This window comes from Amphiura filiformis, chromosome 19, assembly GCF_039555335.1.
Source record: "Amphiura filiformis chromosome 19, Afil_fr2py, whole genome shotgun sequence".
NCBI lineage: Eukaryota > Metazoa > Echinodermata > Ophiuroidea > Amphilepidida > Amphiuridae > Amphiura > Amphiura filiformis.
Genome location: NC_092646.1, coordinates 44,365,390 through 44,388,959, shown reverse-complemented (window position 1 = coordinate 44,388,959; position 23,570 = coordinate 44,365,390). Strand labels below are relative to the sequence as shown.

The 23,570-nt window shown below is 36.0% G+C and overlaps 1 protein-coding gene across 1 annotated transcript in view; it reads right to left on the bottom strand.

The window, feature by feature from the left end:
* Positions 1 to 5,384: 5,384 nt before the first annotated feature.
* Positions 5,385 to 23,570, bottom strand: part of LOC140140602 (uncharacterized) — an 84,390-nt gene continuing 66,204 nt past the window's right edge. Inside the window, 8 exon segments of the mRNA XM_072162359.1 lie at positions 5,385 to 13,445; positions 14,739 to 14,768; positions 15,872 to 16,055; positions 17,386 to 17,526; positions 18,139 to 18,329; positions 19,176 to 19,756; positions 21,737 to 21,909; positions 23,125 to 23,241. Of these exon segments, the coding sequence (XP_072018460.1) occupies positions 13,423 to 13,445; positions 14,739 to 14,768; positions 15,872 to 16,055; positions 17,386 to 17,526; positions 18,139 to 18,329; positions 19,176 to 19,756; positions 21,737 to 21,909; positions 23,125 to 23,241 (1,440 nt within the window). The 3' untranslated portion in view covers positions 5,385 to 13,422.

Below are 23,570 nucleotides of genomic sequence, written 5' to 3'. Positions count from 1 at the left end.
CATGAAGGCATGATGCCCTCTTGAAATATTTTAAACTGCCATGCTGCCTTGCCTTTTCAGTGAAAATACATACATACATACATAGTCACTGGGCTTTTATATTTTGCGCCATTTCATTTAGAGTTGAAATTAGACCACAGCGCAAATCCAAGGCAATTATCAGCTTTGCCCCCAAAAAGTTGCTGTGCACCTTCAGATCCGTAATTCGAGGGCCGTGCAGTGCCAGTCTGTTATTCAATTGGTGCATTGGGCGACATGTATTTTCTACATCATTTGCCTATAGATATAGTATACGATGATCTACCTCCGGGGATCCACCCAAAAATAAAAATCATCATACTAGTATAGATGCTTATAAATAATCAAATTAAGTATTTCTTGGCCAAACTGGAATGCTGTGAATGCTAGTGGCTCCGGCGTCCGCAATAAACACACGCATGCACGCGAATAGTGCGGTACGGGGTACCGGTACAGACATGACAGAAGAAGTACACGCCTTACACTGCGTACACGCTCATGACACTTGTCTTAGTACACTACATGGACGCAACGCACATGTTCATGTCGTTCCAGTTTGGCCAAGAAATACTTAATTTGATATATAGATCCCTATAAAGCTGTCAAATGAAGTCTGAATAAGACTTTAGTCTACTCATTGACATGATTGACGGAATGACGGATTGACGGTACATTCTCTTGGTCGGGCTGACGTCACAAAGGGGAAATAGCCTTGTAAAACCAGTGTACGCATGTGCAGCGCATGTGCAGTTCCCCTTTCTCGAGCTGGTTGCTATGCGCGCGCTTGTGCAAAGGGGACGAAGGGGACAATGTTCCCGGATGCCCGACCGAGTGAATACCTCAATGTCAAGCACACCTCCAGTTCTGTAGGGAGTATTTGGAGGTGTACAATCCAAGAAAAAGATCATTTGCTGATGTGTGGCAGCTCATTATCATGTTATTGTCAATGACTGAGCTAGGTCAATGTCAAAGCTATGAACTTATGAAGCATGCATGCATGGACAAAATGCATGAATGTGGAAGCTTATCATGCATTGCATGCATGCATAACTGTCATGTTAGTTATTGTTAAGCTTAACAAAAACATCGAATAAACGAGTCTTTGCCCCGGTCTTTGCACTGCAGTTTGCACTTTCATGTTAAAAAGACATATCAATTAGTTATTGCTTTAACTAAAATGAACAGTAAAATGTGTTTCAAAGTTTACCTTCTTTATTTATAAACCGAAAATGTCTCTCGTTTCGTCGTGAAAATTTTATATTTTGTCGTCTGCAATGCAATGGCCATCAGCTAATAAAAATTCCTTTAAAAAGGAATGGTGCAGACCAAGAATATTGCACGTGGACACAGTCTGTGATCTTCCAATAAAGGCTAAAGAAATGAAATTATTAGTTTCCCATCACATTTTTTTCAGTGAAATATGAGGTCATGATTTCATTATTCATTATTTTGGAAAATTTCATTTATATTGTCAAAACTTTCATTTACATGGCGATTACCTACCATACGGGTATTGTGCGACCATCTCAAAACAGGCATTAATGCTTAGATCATCATTAGGCTACAGACATTTTGCAACAGATTGAGAAAAGATTTGAATTTGTTTTTATTAAAATGAAAAGAAATTTGCAATTTTTGTAATCACCAGAAACATAATGAGGTAGGCTAATCCTTAAATTTTCATTATTTACCACATCCTCTACCCCTACAACTAAGAAAAACTGCTGATTATGATCAGCAGGTGATGTCAGACATTTTGAGAGTTTCAATTGTGATTATTTCCATCTCAATTTTTAGATAATTGACTTTTTTATGAAAATAATTAAAGTTTTGAAGGGAAACTAATAATTTCATTACATAGGCCTAAAGGGGAGGACTGTGGTCATTTAAATTGGTAGGCCTATTAGTAGTTTGTTTAACCAGTCGGTCCGGGTGGACACATGCTTGTATCATGATGGGACCAAGTAAAATGCTTAAGCCAAGATAAGCATGCTGGCCTGCATGAAGAGAGAAATCTAGAAAGAAACAGAATGAAGAAAAAGAGCAAGAAAATAAAGGCCACTTCCTACAAACCAATTGTACAATTTTGCTCTTAGGCCTTGGGTCAAGAAATAAGAAATTTGGAATTCTTATTACATACCTCGATACAAAGGCTTTGTGCATGAAATAAGCAGGACTGTCGCTAGAGGGGGGTATGGGGTGAGACCCTCGGAAGTCCCCCCCTTCTTAATTTTGTCCGCAAAAAGTGACTTTTGTCGGCAAAACCATAGGGTTGTCGGCAAATTACAAGAGTCATACAAATTAAATGTGTGCGATTTTTACCAACATGGTCTGTTGTTTGTTGTAATACAAGTTACTAATGAAAAAAAATAATGTTAAAAAAATGCTGAGGAAAAATTTTCATCCCCCCATTTTTAGTTTCACGGACGTCGTCCTGGCAAAAAAAATTGGGGTCTACAATTCAAAAATTTTGTAAGCAAAATATATTTCCGTCTGTAAAATATGCTGTATACCCCCCCCCCAATCAGATTGGTCCAGTGACACCCCCTGTGCTAGTTGGATTCCTTTCTGAATTTCTTTCAGAAAGTATGTGTTCTTTTATGCACTTATCATTACCTTTAATGGTACGATACAAAATAATGTCTAAAATTTACCACCTAGTGTGACCCTTCCTTCCCCCTGAAAGGGAAACTTCTGTGATTTAGTTTCATCCCCCATAAATGCAAAAAAATTAGCCCACCCTTTTCAGATCTCAAAATTTCAGCCCCCCCCCTTTTCACATGAAAATTATGGATCAATCCCATAGAAAAAAACTCAATTTTCCCAGGAAAATTTGTGTTCAATTTTTCAGGAGGGTCAAATCTTTTAAGCCCCCCCATTTTGCACCAGGCCCCCCCAACAAGTGTTTGTGAACTTAAGTTGAGATCATTTTATACAAGGAAAGTGCATAGTGGCACTTCGCTGTTTATATCATCAGAAACTGACTACAGCTTCGGTCATTTGTCAGAGATATCATACAAGTTGTATTTTTGGGCTATCGACAGCCTGAAATAACAGTATCCAACTCCCATATTCAATGTCTGAAACCTAATGAACCATACCCTAAAAAGAGGTTGGCTAAAATCATGAACTACCCCTTTAGCACCCATTTAGAGGTCATTTTCATCAATTTGCATAATATTGTGTCACTTTGTTTGCATATTTGAACAAAATACCCATTGAAAAAGTATTGACCCTGACCTATTTGGCAATGTTACCTGGATGTAGATGTAACAATACGTCATAGATGGTGCAAACTATTCGCAATTTGAATTCGCTTTTGAAACTTTGATACCATTTTGATTAAAATCAGAGCATGCTTTTAGGCTTTGACCCCTGAAACCCAAAATGCAACCATTGACCTTTTTTGGCAAAGGAAACAAAAGTCCTTTTGTTAGGGGGGAGGGGTCAAAAAGTTGAAAAGTCAAAGTTGATCGTTCGGGTTGGAATTTTAAACATTACACTTTCTTACATTTCAAGGAGGGAGAAGGGTCAGCCTCCTAACAAAGGCACTTTTGTATCTTGGACATCCAATTTTTGGCTTGTTCCCATATAGAGAATCATACATGTACAAATCAGATAAATGAAGAAGAACCTCTATACTTTTCCTGAATTCTTGATCAGAGAGGAATACTTTTGGGGCCATTAACTCTTTTTGGAGCAAGTGCACAAAAACTGCACGACATTTGAAAACCGTATACATCGTAACTGGGCTATTACAGGATCTTTCAATCAACAAATGTGAAGTTCAACTTGGGCCTAAAAAGAAAAAATTGTTGGATTGGAGACTGACCCTAAAATTTGCAAAAAAATAAATAAAAATAACTAATTAAATTTAAATAAAAAGAGAAAAAGAAAAATGTTCAAAGGCCTTTATCAAACGCAATTTACAGCTTTAAAAATAAAAAAAAAAGAAATCCCAACCTACCTACCCTAATTTTTTTTTATGTTACAAACAATTTTTAGGCCTTAGTTCCAATGTAAATTTGTCCAAATCGTTGTCCTATTCAGACTTGTAGCCAGGATTTGTGGTGCCGCGCCAGGGGTTAAAAAGTGGAAATTTTATCAATTTTTCCTTCAAATTATAGTCCGATTCAGAAAAAAGCAGACTTTCTTTTTCGGATTGGCATGGGGGGGGGGGGTGCATTACCCTAGCTATATTTTTTATAACAAAAATTAACACATAATAAAATTTCTTTCACTTCAAATAGTTTGTTTGGTAAATTTTATTAGAAATAGGAAAATATTCCATCTTATGTAAAAGGCCAAAGTTATACCAACTACAAAATAATACTACAAGTACGCCATATACGATATGAATACATAGAGGAACTCTAGTAGTGATATCAACCAGAACAGCTCATTGAAAACTTTAACATGTTTTTAAATTATTGAATAAAAGAAACAAAAAATAAATTTTAAAGACAGATCATGTAAACCTAAAAATAATATTAACAAGCTTCTTGAAACTGGTGGCAACATTTTGATATAGGGTGTTGGGCCGCAACATCCTTAAAGAAACTATCACTGACCACTGCCAAGGAATAAAAATATAAATTAACATATACATGCAGTCAACACAATAAATAAGGTAGTTCATGGATTATGACCTTATATCCAAAGCGAGGGTCAATTACGACAATCAAGGTAGCTATTATGACCAAAAGGATAAGAGGCAAATGATGCAGAAATAACCAGGTTATGAAACTAAAACCAATGGAAGATACAAATTCCAAAGTTGCAAACTTACAACCCTATCGGTTAATTAATATACATGCATGTCATGAGTGGACATGACAATAACCTAATCATGGCGAGTGCCACAGACAATAGGGCTTGTTACGGTAAACATTGACGGAAAGTGAAAATTACAACTTTTGAGTTTGTACATTCCATCGCTTTTATAGTTTCATAACATTATTTGCCATCACTGATATCTCAAATTGAAGCAAACGCCCTTGTAGTCATTATGGTCACCTTAATTTTCAAAGAACGACTTTCACTTTAGCTATACAATAAAAAGGCGAATGGCACTCACAGAGGGTACCTGCTTCCAGTAATAACCTTATCATAATTTAACTATTTGTCTCTTTTATAGGAATAGGATACATGAACGGCTCTTGTTTATTGTGCCGGCTGTAAGTAAATTAATAATAGCTTAAAAGTAAAGGACAAGTCAATGCAATTGTCGTATAAAGGCATTTGTTTCACATGATAAAATTGGCAAAAAGTAAGAAAACAGCAATGTTGATTAATATGAAGCTCCTCAATTGCATGAAGCTACAGAGTCTTTATGGAAAAACTCCCCCAAAATTTACAATAATTAAATCTTTAGGCAACAGAAAAAATCCCTGTTCTAACGTGCCTGTGGGATTTTTTTTAAAATATGCTGTATGTATGTAATAATCAGGTGTTTTTTGCCAACAGGAGATAAGTTTGACAAAAACTGCTGTATGCATGTACAATCAGCTATTTGGGGCAAAAAGTAGATTTATTTGACTGGAAAATAAATGCAATTTATTTTACAGATTTGGATGATTTTCAGAATCGTTTGCTAAAACAAAAAGGTGTGACCGACAAAACCCTACTTTGTAAAAACCCTGGTGTTCTGCTTAACCCTATCACTGTAAATCATAGGATTGGGAACTTTAAAAAAATTGATTCAACATTTAACATAAAGATCTCGGGTACGTGTTCGACTAGATACAAATTCATGAAAATAAATTACTTGAGTTTCATCCTTACGTGTAAGAGGCATTCTTAAACAATGGTAATTTTTCCTGTAATTTTATTGGTTCTTGCCCGTGACCATAAAGAATGAACCTTAATTACATGCAAACATGATTTTACAGGTGATCTCTTTTTCAACAACTCTTCCTATACCTTTGTACAGGAGCCAAGCGTTGTTAATCGGTGATGAATCTACACTTTTCCTGAGGGTATAACGCAAGTTAACGCGTACGTGTGAGCAAGTACAATTCGCCATGCCCAGAACTTTGCATCTTTGCATGCATAAACACGCTCTGTTGACTTATTTTGAGGGAGCAGTTAAACATTGCTGCTTTATTTAGTTTTATTACAATATCAACAGAGATATCATCTATCATACTAATGGACAGTTGTAATGAAATAATCATGTGAATTAGACGATCTTTAGCTTGTTTTCGTTGTTGAAAGGGATTCAATCATGTTTCACCGTTGTTCATCACCATTTAATAACTCGCGTCCGGCGTGTCTGCGTGGTTTATTTCACTCTGTAACGACGGTAACTAAGGTATGTAACTTCCTTTGTGAAGTAAACCATGCCGACGACGCAGAGACGCATCATTGTTAAACAGTGATGAACAACGGTGAAACATGATTGAATCCCTAAAAGAAACATAACCAACAGTTTTACCCCCCTCCCTCCCGAATGAAACATCTTTGTTCATAGTTTTTCATCGGCCATTTGATTGGGTTCCTTATTAAATAAATGTGACCATTCGTAATGGAAGGTCATCAGAAAATGCACCAAACTTTAGGTACAGGTATTGTGTATGACCAGCTCCCAAAATATACTATCATTTCTATTTGCATCAACTTAAACATCATTCCAATCTGCCAGCGAAGTGGTCACATAACTCCTTGGTAACTGGATCACACACCTTTTGGAATCGGTAATAGACTTTGTGTTGCGATCATTTCGATCGTAGTGCAAGTCAAAAGCATGATCCAGTTGACATAGTGATAATCGGATTACGTGTAACAGTTCACTGGCGGATAATCCAAATTCATGAAAATGATTGCATGAAATTACACCGAAACAGATGATTGTTTGCTTGACCGTAGATTACATTTGATACACAGGTCTATCGATGAAAGTTTTTTTCCTTTCCAAAACTGACCAAAAATGTCTACAACTCGATGATGACAAGAGGCATGGATGCTTCAATTCTTGTCAACAACACTTTGTTTAAGTCCTTTCTCAATGCACAATTCAAATACATTAAGGTCTATAGCAAATTGAAGAGATGGGACCATGCCTTATACTGGTATACAACAGTGAAGTATATGAACTTCATTATTTATATTTTGAGACACAGAAAATAACTTCCTTAGAGCTTCTTTGCGTCAAATGAATTTCCTGACAGAATTCAATATAAAAAGTTTTCCAGTCATACCGTTTCTATTGGTAGGACAAGGACAAGCAAACAATGTTGTTGTTGTTGTTGGCCTTACAGCAAGGACAAGCAAACAATTTTGTTGTTGTTGTTGTTGTTGGCCTTACAGCATGCTTTTCCAGTTACAGTATAGTACAAAATGTCACGTGGAACATTTTTTACAAAAAAACAAAAAAGCTTTCACCTTATTACCTTATAGACTTCATGATGAATATCAACATAAAAATGTGGCTTAAAAGTCGCAAATAAATTTGGAATTGATCCTTGACCCTACAGAAAATGCTACTCTTTGCTACAACTAAGGTTTACTTACAACTGAAAGTGGTTAGTATACTGTCTGATATGTATGTTATGTAACATCTATTTACACATTTACACACACATGTGACCACACCAAGCAATATGGGTACAATATCAACAAAATTTTGAGATTCTTGCATTCTTATAGAACAGCATTTCATCAACTACTCGTATACAGGGTGTATCAAAATGATTGGTACCCATCAGTTTCCAGTTATTATGAACAAGACTACCACAATAAAATACAACATAGAAGCTGCCTTATTTATAGATAAATGTTATGAAAGGTCATAAAACTATAAATCCTGGGCATTTCAAGAGGATCCAATGTTGCATATTGAAGAAGCAGGCTTGTCAATAAACACCAAAAACGATGGGTACCAAACATTTTGATACAGCCTGTATTGTTGTCCAAAAAGAAAAATTCAAATGTGAAATCAACAAGGTACCCAGTCCACACATTCAATGGGCTATTCCAGTTGAAATCCATACAACTCCTATGGAAAACATGATCCCCATTTGAAATTCACACTCCCTGTGTGGAAGATTAAGGTCATGTCTCCCATAGGGGGGTGTATGGATTTCAACTGGAATAGCCCAAATGACAAGTTCAGGTGCAACACAGCATTGCTGCCCTTTGTTTCTTGTTACCAATATTGTTATTGATAGTGTTATTTTATATTTTTTATAATGACCACAAGCATTCAATACCATACTTAATACTAATTATAATTTGAAGACTGAATCAAAAAGACTAGTTTGCTTCTGACGTCAGGGCAAATACACAGAGTGATTGGTTGCTGACCAGCGCAGTACAGCATTTTTGGTCTTTTTAATTCGGTATTCAATTATAGTGCCCCCTGCATAGTCATCACAAAGTACCTCATTGCATAAAATAACAATATTAATACAAAAATACACAAGGCAGTCTTTGCATATCGTCACCCTGCTACGATAATTGCCTAACTTTTTTTTTGTAGTTTTGAGAAAAAGTACACAAAATGGTTCAAGCATACATATAAACAAATTTATTAACCAATCTTTGGACAAGAACAAATGAGATAAATTTAAAAGAATCATCAGACACGATCAGGATAACACAACTAAATGCACATGACTTTCAGTGACTTTGTCCTGTGACTTAGGCAAAAATCAAGAGCAAAATCTTCAGACAAACAGCCAAGTCAGGCAAAAATTCTTATGTTAAAATGCCTAACTCACCATTTATAACATGTAAAAGTTGCCTAACTCACCCCAAAATCTCCTTTATGATTGGTCAATGACTTAGGCATTATTACAGCAGGTGCAGATATGATTTATGCAAAAAGTCGATTCCGGTGAAAAGTTATCATAGCAGGGTGACATATATATTGCATTTTACATCTCAACTCTTCCAAATAAATTCCACAACTTTTCAAAAACATAATCACAAATTCCAGACTGACACAACATACTGCTAAAGTGGAAATTTTCGCACAATTCATTTTTCACGCTTTGACAAATATGAACTGTATCTGTTGTTTTTAAATTTGCGATTCTAAGTTTCCTTACATTGACCTATATACAAAAGGAATATATTTGTGCGTTGTTATTTTCGCAGCAGCGGCTAGTGTGAAACGCAAAAATAAATGAAGCCAAAAATTTCCACTTTTACAGTATATAAAATTGGCCTCCAATACTTCCATTTATGTACAAACTTCTTTACACTTATTTATACAAGTGGGATTCTCATTTTGAAAGAATTCCATGACTTCTGACATTTTCTGTCTGAAATTTCGTGGCCTTCATCAAAAGTTGTTTGTTGAACCTTTACTGTAACTTTCCAAAACAAAACTCAGAACAGGATTTTGTTCCCATCATGAAATGTTATCCCTGATAAGATGGCCAAAATGTATGTTTTAAATATGAAAATCATATGGATTTGAATGGTTTAATATATATGTCAAAAATATCTTACGCATTTTTGTTCTCTTTTTGCTTCTTAGGTCATATATGCTACTATGATACAAATACACTTCAAGCTGTTGATTTGAGTTGTGTACAAAGTAAATGAGATTTGATTTTCCAACTTGACCGTCAAAAAAGGGAAGACGGATATTTTTACACTCAGTGGCTGTTTAGTCCGACCCACTCATTCACCAACATTCTGGGTTGACAACTGAGAACCTTATGTGTTAACAAAGTGTTGGACTTTTGGACAATGGAGATTGTGCAGTTGTGTCCAAGCTGCGCAGTTGTGACCAAATTAACCTTTTGACTATGTTTGTTTTTGAACACATATTTTAGAATATCCTGTCATAAAGGGGCAGTTAGGACACAGGCATCCTGTCACAACAGGTGGTACAACACAGGTGCTGATAGAAAGATACGCTTAGGTGCACAACCAAAGCTGCACAGGAATATTTTCATTAGTCCGACACCATACAAAAGTTAAGTTTTTCATTCGTCACTACAAATATAGCACATGTTAGATGATGAAGGATTCAGTCTTGTGGCTATAACTTCTTCCAAGGTTCCTTTTCAGCGTTAACAATCGCGTATACGCGCGCGACATCAATTGTGTGCATTGGACATTGGGCAAAATAATACGCGCTGGACGTGGACGGCTAGCAGTACGCTTAATTTGTAAAAGGAAATCTGAATAACAGAATAGTTACTTTGGTAACATGCAGGCTAAAATGTAAAAAAAAATACTTGTCTATCTGGCAAGTAACAATTTTTACAAGTAATATAATTGTTGGACTTTGTTTGTAACTCGAGCCAATAACATGTAATAATTTTCATGTCAACCAGCAAGTTTTTGAAATTAAGTTTTAAAGGTACATGCCTCTAATCACCCATAGCTTTGTCTGTGTAAAGCATCTTAAAATCCAGTCCATTGTCGTCAAAAATATTTAAAAAAATTAAAATCTCTGATTATTGAGCAGTTTTACGAGTTAATCCCAAATCAATTGTTTGCGAATTCATAAAATTCAATTTTATGTAAATTCTTGTACAAAAGTTACCAAAAATGTAGATTTTTTGTATTTCATGATTCGTATGTGGCTTTGCACTGGATGTAGGCAGGAAGTTAAGACTTCAAAACATACAGACTAAATTAGGTGTAATACAAGCTTTACATTGACAAAATTGCATGTCCTCTTTACTGTAATCCACTAGAATTATATATGTGGTAGACACTCATTCAGTACAGTAATCTATTCTGTGGCAAAACCTTGCTGCTTAGCCACACATAACCAGAACTCAAATATGACATGTATTATTTTGATCAAGCTACACATATGTGACACGATAAAGGGGAATGAGTCGGATGTCGCTAATATTGATTTTGAGATATTGGCAAAGAAAGTGGTAAAATTCTTTTGTTTTATATTGTTTTCAGCGATTGATAAATTGATGTAACTTCACAAAGAAAAGTCGTATCAACACGGGGTTTTTAGTTTCTGAAAGCGCTAAATGTCCTCTTTTAAAACATGTATAAAACTCATTTTCGACCAGGGCCGACATGCGACTCATTCCACTTGATCATGTCACATATATACTTGTGTTTTTGCTTGCAAAATGCTTAACTAAAAAATTCACAAAAAATATTTAAAAAAATTATACTACTATATACAGTTTCTATACAAAAGCTAACAAAAATACAACTAAATATCTATTCACACAAAATTGCTTGAGTTTTATACAAAGAGTTGATAAGGTTATACCACACTTGCTACAGCCATTATAAGACAAACCGGGTTATTCCACTGAAAATCCACACCCCCTGTGGAGGATTACATGCCATCAAATTCCAGTTGAAAATGTTGAAATTATGAAATCCAGTTGGATTATACTCAATTTTAGACGTGAGAAAATTGTGCATAGTTTTTTGCATGGTTTTACAACCAATGCCTTGATTTTTGTGTATCACACACCAAGTACAAAACAAAGTCCGCTTTGGTCAGTAAAGCTTCCTCACATACTAGGAAACAAAATCTCCACTGCTATCTCTTTCCACCATCCATAACCAGTTCCATCTATTCTTACCTTCTTTTAAAACCATTTTTCAACCGGATTGTTCCAATTTTTTAAAGGTTTCCGACACTTAATGTGTGCCTATTCATTATTTATGTACAATATGATAAGTGCTATCAGGAGCCTGTGCAAGATTAATTACACTAGAGATGCTTGATAATGTTTGAATGACTGGCCGTGCAAAAACAGTGGAATTGCAGCAAATAGCAAAAAAGTAGCATCTCTACAATTTGGCCTTAAATCTTGCTCCGTGAGGTTCTATTTCAGGGAGGTGTGGCTTCCAAATGGATCAGCCCATAATGTTAGGAGCAAGTGCATATTACATATAACCACTGATTGTCTCCCAATATCAAAAGCAATGACATTCTCCCAAGTCAGGTTGAAAAACTGTAAGTGATTCAGTTGCTGCTTGTGGTATGCCAGTGCCTACTTTGGCAACAAACACCAAATGCCAGGATGACATGAGGAAAATGAGCTAAATGTCACTCAATCAAAACAAACTTGATTTGAAGGCATGACTAAATCAAGGAAGTATACCATGTCATTGCATCACTGTTTATAGCACAAATATCGGCTTATGTGACATGATCTGATCGATCCAGTCCAAATTTTAACTTGCCGAGTATTTCTGATATCCCTACATCCCTAGCATATTAGTGGTTGTGATATGTGACACGATTAAGGGGAATGAGTTGGATGTCGCTAATATGGATTTTGAGATATTGGCAAATACAGTGTTCAAATTCTTTTGTTTTCTATTGTTTTCATTGATAAATTGTTCATAACTCAGTAACCAGATGTCTGATTTTGATGGGGTTTGCATCAAAATGTAGCATTTGTAAACTGCAAGAAAATAATGTAAAAAAACTTCTAATTGAAAATTGAAGACATGTCACATATAATGAGCTTTACAATGCAAACTTTTTGATATAGTTTTTGCTCTTTTGGGATTGAATCCCATAGTAGTCTGTAGCTTACAAATTGTTTTTAAAAAATCAAATCGATTTTGGTTGACAATAAGCATTATTGACAATTCAGAAACAAAGTGGTAAATATTGAGATATCAGAGGTGGGATAAATAACACAATCTCCTCCAGCTCATTGATAATTCCTGCAATATATTTTGCTATTTACAGCTTTGGCAATTCGAACCACAGTCTCTCACCATATACTTTGTTTGTTATATGCAAGTGATAAGACAACCAAGACCAAACAATGTGAAAGAACAAAGCGTCTTTTACCGAATGCAAAGTTCACCGCCATAACACACATTGCAAGTTCCCATCATTTTATCCCACCTTGATATTACCCACAATTCACTGCTCTGAATCATCAAATTACCTTATTTACTTTGTTTTCTTGATGACATTGCAAATACCATCAAATCCATGTTCATCAAAATGTGAACTACTAGTAAGTCACACAAGAACAGCATACAAAGATTATTCCTCCTTTTGCCATCTTGTGGGTACAAATCAATTTGCGTGAACATGCTTGTAGTAGAGCGCAGCACAGCACATAATATTTATTTTGCATTGGTGCCGTGTTTTGCACTTGTGTGTGAAGGATCAAACTGCTGATGGCACCCAAAAAGGCCTGTACCGACAAGATGACAGACATGTGACATCACATCGTTTACCTCTATACAATGAAAAATCATACTTTGTAGTTCATTACCACGACCAGAAGTGGTTGCAAATTGAATACGATATGATACATGTATGCTTCTACAAAAATATTCTTACATGTAAATCCAGGGATGTTTTTGTATACAAATTAAGGCAAGTTTACACAAGTTTTTTCTTCTTTTATACAAAGCTTGATTTCTTTCTGTTTAAAAATGAAGAAAACAAAAAGTTGCATCATCTTGATATGTATGGTAGTGTTGCTAATGATTTAGTAGTCCCGTTCCTGGAAAATTAAAAAGACAGAAAGAAAAAACATAAGTGTTATTGTTGCAATCATGCTACAACTATATCACGTAAAGTAATTACCCCTCCATTACGACTCAAAAGTCTATGCATCAAGTTTTAAAATTGAAATACTAAAAAGAAACCCAGTAAAAAGAAACCCAGTTTAATTCTTTAAATTTTGATACCTCATTTTGTGTGGATAGCTCAAATTTTTTAGCACCATGACTTTTTGAATGCAAAAAGATGTAGATTCAAAAGTTGCATTAAGGGCTGGGGTATGAGCGTTTGGACAGTATTTATTTTGGGACATTAGAGCACATCAGACATATCGAATTGCATTCTGAATCTGAAGAATGTCCTTCTGATATCAAATAATTTTGATTTTTGAAATTCGCAATTTAATACACATTTTATGGCAAATCATTAAAATTGATATTTTTGATATTTAACAGTACTTGAAGTAAACTTTATAAATCTGATGATTTATACTTTAAGTGTATGTAGGTGGGATGAAAAGCCGACGATCAATTGAAAATGTTGACCTTTCGTGTTGAAGATATGGATTTTTTTCCCAAAACACCAAAAAAAATTAGGTCTTTTTGGGAAAAAATCCATATCTTCAATATGAAAGGTCAAAATTTTCATTTGACCGTCGGCTTTTCCTCCCTGCTACATACACTTTAAGAATATATCATTAGATTTATATAATTTACTTCGAGGACTGTTATATATCAAAATTTGAAAAATATCAAATTTTTATAATTTGTCATAAAATTTGTATTATATTGTGATTTAAAAAAATGAAAATTATTTGATATCAGAAAGACATGCTTCAGATTCAGAATGCAATTCGATAGGTCTGAGGTGCTCTCATGTCCCACAAAAATACTGTCGAAACGCAATAAACGCTCATTTTGGATCCCTTAAAAATCTACTCAAGTCAGTGTACCATTACATGCTCTATGAGACTGATCAAGGATGACCTGCAGTGACCAGTGACAACCAGAAACTTTGGCAACAAAAGTAGCATTTGCAATGGGTTTAGGTATGTTAACTTTTGATTCTGCATCACATGCAAGTACGAAGCTGAAAAGGGCTACACATGCATTTTGAACGCAAGAATGCTACTAAATGTTAATGTAGGGATACTGCAGCCAACTGTTTACTAATAAAAATGAGCAAACAGACTGATGAAGCTGTTTATTTACATTGCTGATGTTTGTGTATATTAAGATATTTTGACACATTGGTAGAAAAACCAGTCTGCTGGACGAAGCGGCAAAGCACTTACCTTTAAAACCTTCTTCTGGAACTGCCGATGCTGTAAAAGAAACATAGTAAATTGTCAGTGCACAAAAATGTTTTATTCTATTCTTGTCTTAAGACCTTAAACAAAACTTATTTAAATCATATTCTTTCAAATACAAGACAAAATTGTTAATTTTTGACATAGTTTTTAAAAATGTTAACAATTTTAATGACATTAGTACTGCCTTCTTTGTCCTTCCACATTTTCTTCTTCTTTTCAATAAAATTAATGATGACATAAATCTAAACACTTGTCTGTGTTATGTTGCACTACATAATATGCTTCTGTAATAAGGCATGATTTTGTAGTGGTACAGGTTGGTCCTCATGATGAGTGACACTGTGTTGTTCCCTTAGGCAAGGCCTATCTATTGCCTCCCTCCACTAAAGTGTATAAACGGGTCCAAGAATCTGCTCTGGAGGCAAACAAACTTGTAGTGTGGAAGGTACAACAAACCCTTCACTATATTTTACCCAAAATTTTGAAAATTAAATCAATTAGAAAAGTTGTAACTTATATTACTTTGCAGAAAGATACGCTTTGGATCAGTCAATACAGTTTCTTATTGATCGATGACACACATTGACAGTCAAGTCAAACATCTCAGGTTAAGCAATTCTACACTCTGTGATCTGATTGAATTGGCAACTTTTGAAACCGTACCAATTGTCACAAAACTGTTAAAATTGGGACAATTTGGAATTCTTACTTCAACAAGTGTTGACTTTCTTTTTGTGCAGCGTTTCTTACACTGAGGAAAAATTCACTTCAACACTATATAGCAAGAGAGATGTTCAATCTGGCCTGTGAACACTGCCATGAACTTCACATTTACTCAAGTTATACAAAGTAGTCATAAACAACGGGCTATTCCAGTTGAAATCCATACATCCCCTATGGAAGACATGACCTTATTCTTCCACACAGGGAGTGTGCATTTCAAATGAGATTACCTGAATGGGTGACTCCATTTGAAATCTACATCCCCTGTGTGCAAGATTAAGGTCATGTCTTCCATAGGAAGATATGTGGATTTCAACTGAAATAGCACATTAACTCAAGTAAGACAAAGTTGTAATAATCTAAGGCTACTTCAATACTGTGAATACACTTACCCCTATATATCTCATCCATAACTAGAGGATCTTCCATCTGAGGTGCGTCAACTTTGAGTGTAATAATACATTCAGGTTCTATGCCAAGACTAGCTAACGTGGCATCATTACTCTCTCCAGTCACCACTCGCCCATTTAGTAGTAAGGTCTGATCAAATGGCGCCACAGAGAAAGCGTGCATTACCTGCGGATAAAAGTATACATTATTACCAAGATACATTCAGGTTCTACGCCTAGACTAGCTAACGTGGCATCATTACTCTCTCCAGTCACCACTCGCCCATTTAGTAGTAAGGTCTGATATGGTGCCACAGAGAAAGCGTGCATTACCTGCGGATAAAAGTATACATTATTACCAAGATACATTCAGGTTCTACGCCTAGACTAGCTAACGTGGCATCATTACTCTCTCCAGTCACCACTCGCCCATTTAGTAGTAAGGTCTGATCAAATGGTGCCACAGAGAAAGCGTGCATTACCTGCGGATAAAAGTATACATTATTACCAAGATACATTCAGGTTCTACGCCTAGACTAGCTAACGTGGCATCATTACTCTCTCCAGTCACCACTCGCCCATTTAGTAGTAAGGTCTGATCAAATGGTGCCACAGAGAAAGCGTGCATTACCTGCGGATAAAAGTATACATTATTACCAAGATACATTCAGGTTCTACGCCTAGACTAGCTAACGTGGCATCATTACTCTCTCCAGTCACCACTCGGCCATTTAGTAGTAACGTCTGATCAAACGGCGCCACTGAGAAAGCGTGCATTACCTGCGGATAAAAGTACACATTATTACTAAGGGACATTCTAGTTCTATGCCAACACTGGCCAATGGGGTGATGTTACCCTCTCCTGTAAGCACTCTAGAAATAGCATACATTACTTCTCGTATGTTAATTTATAAATATACAAGATCACTTTCCCCATTTGACCAATTCTGTGGTATTTTATGTAAGTTACGAACATAAATTTGAAGGTTCCAATGATACACATGAATATGTATATAATGTAATCACCCCCAAAATGGGACTATGTTCAGTACTATATACAAATGCAGACGGTTTGTTACTAGGTAAACCATGGATGTTACACAACTAACTTGTAGATGTTGTGTCAAGTTGCATTTAGTTGTTATCATCTCCTGACTGTTTTTTACTGTATGACAGCAGTTACAATTTAAAACATGCTTTCAAATGCAATATATTATCCATTATATCTAGTCTTGAAACAATTCCACGTATGTCCACGATTGGATGGCAAAGTTTTAATGTATGTCCTTGTTTTTTCCTGGTTCTTACAGCAACTACACTTCGTATCACCTCAAGTTTGGTGTTGCCATCAGTGCGCTGTTGTAGCCCAAGCAGGCTGACAAATCACTCTTGTACGTGAGGGTATATGTGTTGCAGGATTTAATACATTAGCATGTGTGATTTGATACTGCAAGCAGCAAAATATGCATCTACATCACCAACTGAATCAAACACTGGGATACAAATTTCACACTAACCTTGACTTTGAGTTCTTTGAGTGTATTTGTTGATGACACAATGACCTCCTTCTCTCCTCTGACCCTACGATGACGGGAACTCCTCCTACCCGTTGACTTTGCAGGACTCAATGAGAGCTTGGGTCTCTTGATCCCATTGGGCTGTGGAAAATAACAACAACACAAAATTTATGGTAGAGAACACACAAGGCATCAACATTCAGCTATTCCAGTTGAAATTCATACACCCTTATATCAATGGCAGACATGATGAATTCAATTTGAAATATGCACTCTTTGTGTGAGAGAATAAGGTCATGTGTTCCATGAGTGGCATATGGATTTCAACTGGAAGGGACCATTAATGCTGAACCACTTCACTTCTGAGGCTATTTCACATCATCTAAATAAGGATACACTTTGAAGTTCTAATTTTATCCAGTCTACAGAGTAGGATTGAAATCAATGATATCTAGGCAGTACAAGTAAACAAAATCGTTTTCCACAGACTCTGGGTGTCCCTTTTCTATCCCAGAATTCCAGAATCCCAGAATGCACTATTTTGCCTATTACCAATATTTTTCAAGGGACTTGCCAGCGTTCACTTCCTGTTTTTCGCATAAAAAGAATGGGGTCAGACCGAATCACACAATGTGATGTGACTTGGTTAGTCAATCATGCATCATCCCCACCCCACTTCTGTGGCTATGCAGTGCAATATAGTGCCAATCTTATCAGATAGCTAGCATATAGTCATATGTCCTAACAACTAACCTGTCCACTGAAATCCGGATCTTCCTCTTTGACACTTCCCTCACTACATGTGCCTTTGTCCTCATCCTGAGATGAGTTACCACCAAGCAGATCCGCCGTCATCTTGCGTATATAGATGCGTGCTCCACTGTACTCAAATCGATTCTTCTCTTCTTGGGAATATCTTGCTGAGATGCACTCTGGACAAGGCTCTGGTAACAAAAATAAAATGTGATTGTTTGGGTTTTTATTTTCTGTCTGTGTACTCTCTATAAAATTTATTCCATCTGCATTCACTTGAATTTGATGCTTGACCTCAAATTGCTGGTGTGAACTATACTGCAAATTGCTAACTTCTCCTGACAATCTTAAAGGGGTCTCCGGCAATCATAATATTATACCTTGTATGTTAGCAAAATAATTATCAAGCACGAATCACATGGTTTTATTTAAAACAAACTCATATTTGACCATAAAAACAATCAAAAACAGGCGGCTCTCAACACGCGTTATTCAAAATTCCCACGCCGAAATTGTGTAAGTGCAATGACGTAATGGTTATTTGTGCTCAATTGTCATCAGCCTTCATTTTATTACTGGGATGTTATTGCACTCGACAATTTCAGGCGCCCGGGAATTTTGAATATCGCGTGTTGAGAGATGGATGTTTTTATTTGTTTTTATGGTCACTATGAGTTTGTTAAACCATGTGATTCATGCTTGATAATTATTTTTCTTACATATAAGGTATAATGTTGTGATTGCTGGAGACTTCCTTCAACTTTTTTTCCAATTTCCTTATGTTTGGCTGTATATTTGTAACTTGCCTCTATAATATCAATTCTCTCTCGTTAGGTGGACCCCGCAGCAGCTGTCATGACCCTTAAAAGAGCTCACCATCTATCTATCCCTATCCCTCGCTACATATATGGGACAGCACCAATTTTATCCTGTCCATGCTTTAATTCCATCTATCCATGAACTCTGCAACATTCCACTGCCCTGAATTGCTCTTTCATTAAATAATAATGAGTTTTGTTTTAAAAATTACTATTTACCTGGATCTGAGATGAATGCTGCTACTGATTTGGTATCTTGGGTTAGCCTTGTAAACTTCACTACCGTGTCTGATCCAAAGTGTTTCACTAATGACTCCCACTCATTGGGCTTACCTGGATCTGAGATGAATGCTGCTACTGATTTGGTATCTTGGGTTAGCCTTGTAAACTTCACTACTGTGTCTGATCCAAAGTGTTTCACTAATGACTCCCACTCATTGGGCTTACCTGGATCTGAGATGAATGCTGCTACTGATTTGGTATCTTGGGTTAGCCTTGTAAACTTCACTACTGTGTCTGATCCAAAGTGTTTCACTAATGACTCCCACTCATTGGGCTTACCTGGATCTGAGATGAATGCTGCTACTGATTTGGTATCTTGGGTTAGCCTTGTAAACTTCACTACTGTGTCTGATCCAAAGTGTTTCACTAATGACTCCCACTCATTGGGCTTACCTGGATCTGAGATGAATGCTGCTACTGATTTGGTATCTTGGGTTAGCCTTGTAAACTTCACTACCGTGTCTGATCCAAAGTGTTTCACTAATGACTCCCACTCATTGGGCCAGATGTACACCAACCTACAGGATTGAAAAACAGACAGTAATTAGTATCAACCCTTAAAATATATTGAAGTTTTGTCTAGAAACCCTCACACATAGCTAGGTGATATTGAATTTGTCATTATAATCTACAAACAAGCACACTGCACTGCATGATTCATACTGGCATGTATCTCATACTACAAAACAGTCTAAAAAGAGTGATAAAGCTATGGGTTTTGTTTCATTAAAATATTCAGTGGAACTTACGATAAAAGTGAATCAGAGATTTGGACATCCCATTAGGTTCCAAGTTTCCTTGTTATTTTTTACAGACCCAAATACCCTTAAATTTGGAGCATTAAAGGCTTCAGACAGACAACAGGCATGCGGCATATACGGCTGAAGAGTCTACCGTTGAAAGGCAGCTAAATCCTCCCCCCATGGAGTCAGTCATTGACGTCCGAGTAAATTTCACTGTTTGCGGCTTCAAATCGATCGTGAGTGTTCACACACACGTCAGACTGACAACAGGTAAGAAAGATTAAGGGCTGATGTGTCTACCTTTAAAAGGCAACTCAACTTTGCTCAAGCTATCCTAGCAAGATAAAAACCTACAATGCCTTTTCCAAAATGCAGTCTGAGACGTCAGACCAAATTTCACTATCTGCAGCTTCAAATTGTGCGTATTTGTGACCCGCTCTGACGAAACCCACCAAAAGTAGCACTCAGCCATTTCGAGATACTGAGTCAAAGTTGGGAAAGGGGTGAAAAACCTTGCAGATTTCAATATTCATTTTTTATTATTTTTTGATTCCTTAACATGCTTACTTTAACCTACCATTGAAAACAAAATATTCCTTTACGTCTAAAAGACCCAAATTTAGCATTTTCTGAGCCAAACCAAGTCCTTAACATGCCATTTTACAACTATAACACCATTTTTCTTGCATTTGCCATTTCTTTGTGTCGCTTCCCCCCTTCCCATTAGAAGACTGTAGAAAAAGGACTACATGTCCCAGAAACATAATTTTGGTATCAAATTAAAGCTGAAGACCTATACTAAATGATGACATCAAAAACTCAATTTTCAAAATTAGTGACTTATGTCTGGTTTTGTAGGAGCAGGTCACATTTGTGCTGTTGTACCTATGTGTGCGTTTCACAACGCTGCATAGATGTGCAGGTGTAAAAGAGAAGTCTTGCACCCCTGACTGCATCGGGCAAAAACACTCTAGGCAGTTGCTGGTGGGCTTATCAACGAAGTAGATGAGTATGCCAATAAAAACTATTGTCTAAAGATATTTTTTGTATTATTGATGATTTATTATCTCAACTTAAGGGATCTAGAATGAGCGTTTATGGCATTTCGACAGTATTTTTTGTGGGACATAAGAGCACCTCAGACGATCGAATTGCATTCTGAATACTGAAGCATGTCTTTCTGATATCAAATAATTTTCATTTTTGAAATTCACGATATAATACAAATTTTATGACAAATTATTAAAATTTGATATTTTAAAATTTTTTATATAATAGTCCTTGAAATAAATTTTATAAATCTAATGATATATTCTTAAAGTGTATGTAGCTGGGAGGAAAAGCCGACGATCAATTGAAAATTTTGACCTTTTATATTGAAGATATGGATTTTTTTTCCCAAAAGACCTATTTTTTTTTTGGTGTTTTGGGAAAAAAATCCATATCTTCAATCTGAAAAGGTCAAAATTTTTAATTGATCATCGGCTTTTCATCCCACCTACATACACTTTAAGTATAAATCATCAGATTTATAAAGTTTACTTCAAGTACTGTTAAATATCAAAATATCAATTTTTAATGATTTGCCATAAAATGTGTATTACATTGCTAATTTCAAAAAATCAAAATTATTTGATATCAGAAGGACATTCTTCAGTATTCAGAATGCAATTCGATATGTCTGATGTACTCTAATGTCCCACAATAAATACTGTCCAAACGTTCATACCCCAGCCCTTAACTGCTTACACTTACATTTGCGAGCTGAATTCATCACTCTGTCCTGGTTCAAACATAAACTTATTATGAGAACACACTAGGATGCTATTATTGATGGCCGATGGAGGAGGATGACGCAGCGGTTGCTTGACAAAGTCTCGCCACTCATCCACAAACGTTCGGTTTACTACATAAATTTCTGTCACATCCTGGAGTTGATGAAAAAGATGCAAAACAATAACACACAAGTTAATAGACGATGTGATTGCAGGGTTACACAGATAAGGAACAGGGTCCACTTCACTAAACTTTTAACCCTTTGTAACTGTTCGTAAAGTTACAAATACCCAATACTAGACATAACTTTACGAAGGTTCCATGTAGTAAAATCCCTATTACTTACGAATGGTACCCTTCGTAAGTAAATTTAGTGAAATGGCATTTACGACTCGTTGTAAATTACGAATGATTTCGAGACTTATGAAGCTCCGTAATGTTTAGTGAAATGGACCCCTGGTCTGTCAACATACTTGAGGTAACAACAGCATATGAGCACTTCACAATTCAAAACCCTTATTACCCTATATCTGTTTGGTGCAAGTTCGAAATATTTTGGAATATATTATATGTGACGTGTCATGTCAAAAGGAGACACTTTTGGGCAGGATCGTAAATGGAGAACTAGCCAAAAATCTGACCGGGTGATTTTTTCACAATTTGGGTTTGTTGCGAATTTGTGATGTTATTAATGTTAAAAATAATGTGTGCTAGTTTCAGACCGGAATATAACTGGCGTCTTGTATTTTTTGAGACATTTTTCACTCTCAAACATTGTCAATAATATTTTTAAAGGCCGATATCTCAATTTCCAATTTTATAATACCATAACTTACGAACTCAATATCTTCGCTTAGGAACGTCCCATTTCATTGGGGAAAACAGCATTGTGGAGCAAAATATCTCTGTATTTAAGATATGTAAAAACCTCAGAATTGATAACCTGCCCAAATGTGTCTCCTTTTGACATGACATGTCACATATACCTACACTAAACTAAGGTCATAACAGTACTAGTTATCCCTCATCAACAGTAAAGGAAAGAAAATCACATTCTATACTTGGTCATTTCTTTGATTTTGAGAAGATCCTGAGCCTGTAATAAAACAAACCTGTTGTAATACATTTGTCGGAGTTACCTCACATGTGTACAGATGTACCGCCTTAAATCACGCATATAAACATGCAAGTTCTTTGAGTCAACATGCGCAATTTAATGCTACACGCACTGGAACATGCCCTGACATCAGTCTTTCCAGGAAGCCAAATGGACTATAGTGCAATAATCTATAATAATAATCCAGGTGTTTCAAAACTTGATAAAGAAAAAAATTATTTGATTTAAAATGCTTAACATTAATTCTCACCTTTTTATCTATTGTTGGTCTTTGTCTGTCAGCAAACAAGTGTGGCAATGATGACTTGTATTCACCAGCAATGTTACGTAATAAACTATTCATCTGGTCTTCTTCCATGTTGGCCATCTGAGCAAAAAAACAAACTAGACTTGTAGTCACTGAAATCTCTACAAGGTAGGCATCAACATAAAAAGCTGAAATACTACAAAAAATTCTGAAAAGCTGAGGTTTCCTTTACTTTTGTACATGTGGACGATAACAAAGCTTACAGCAAAAATATATTTTCAACATTTGAAATGCATCCTTTTTATCAGTGTTAGAGGGAAACAACAAAGAGGGCTCAATGTTAGTGATACAACTTCCAAATGTACTGCAAAAACAGTTTAAAAAAATTTTTACTGAAGAAAATATCTCAACCTTCAAGAGCCTTCGTACAACCCGCCTCATCCCACTGT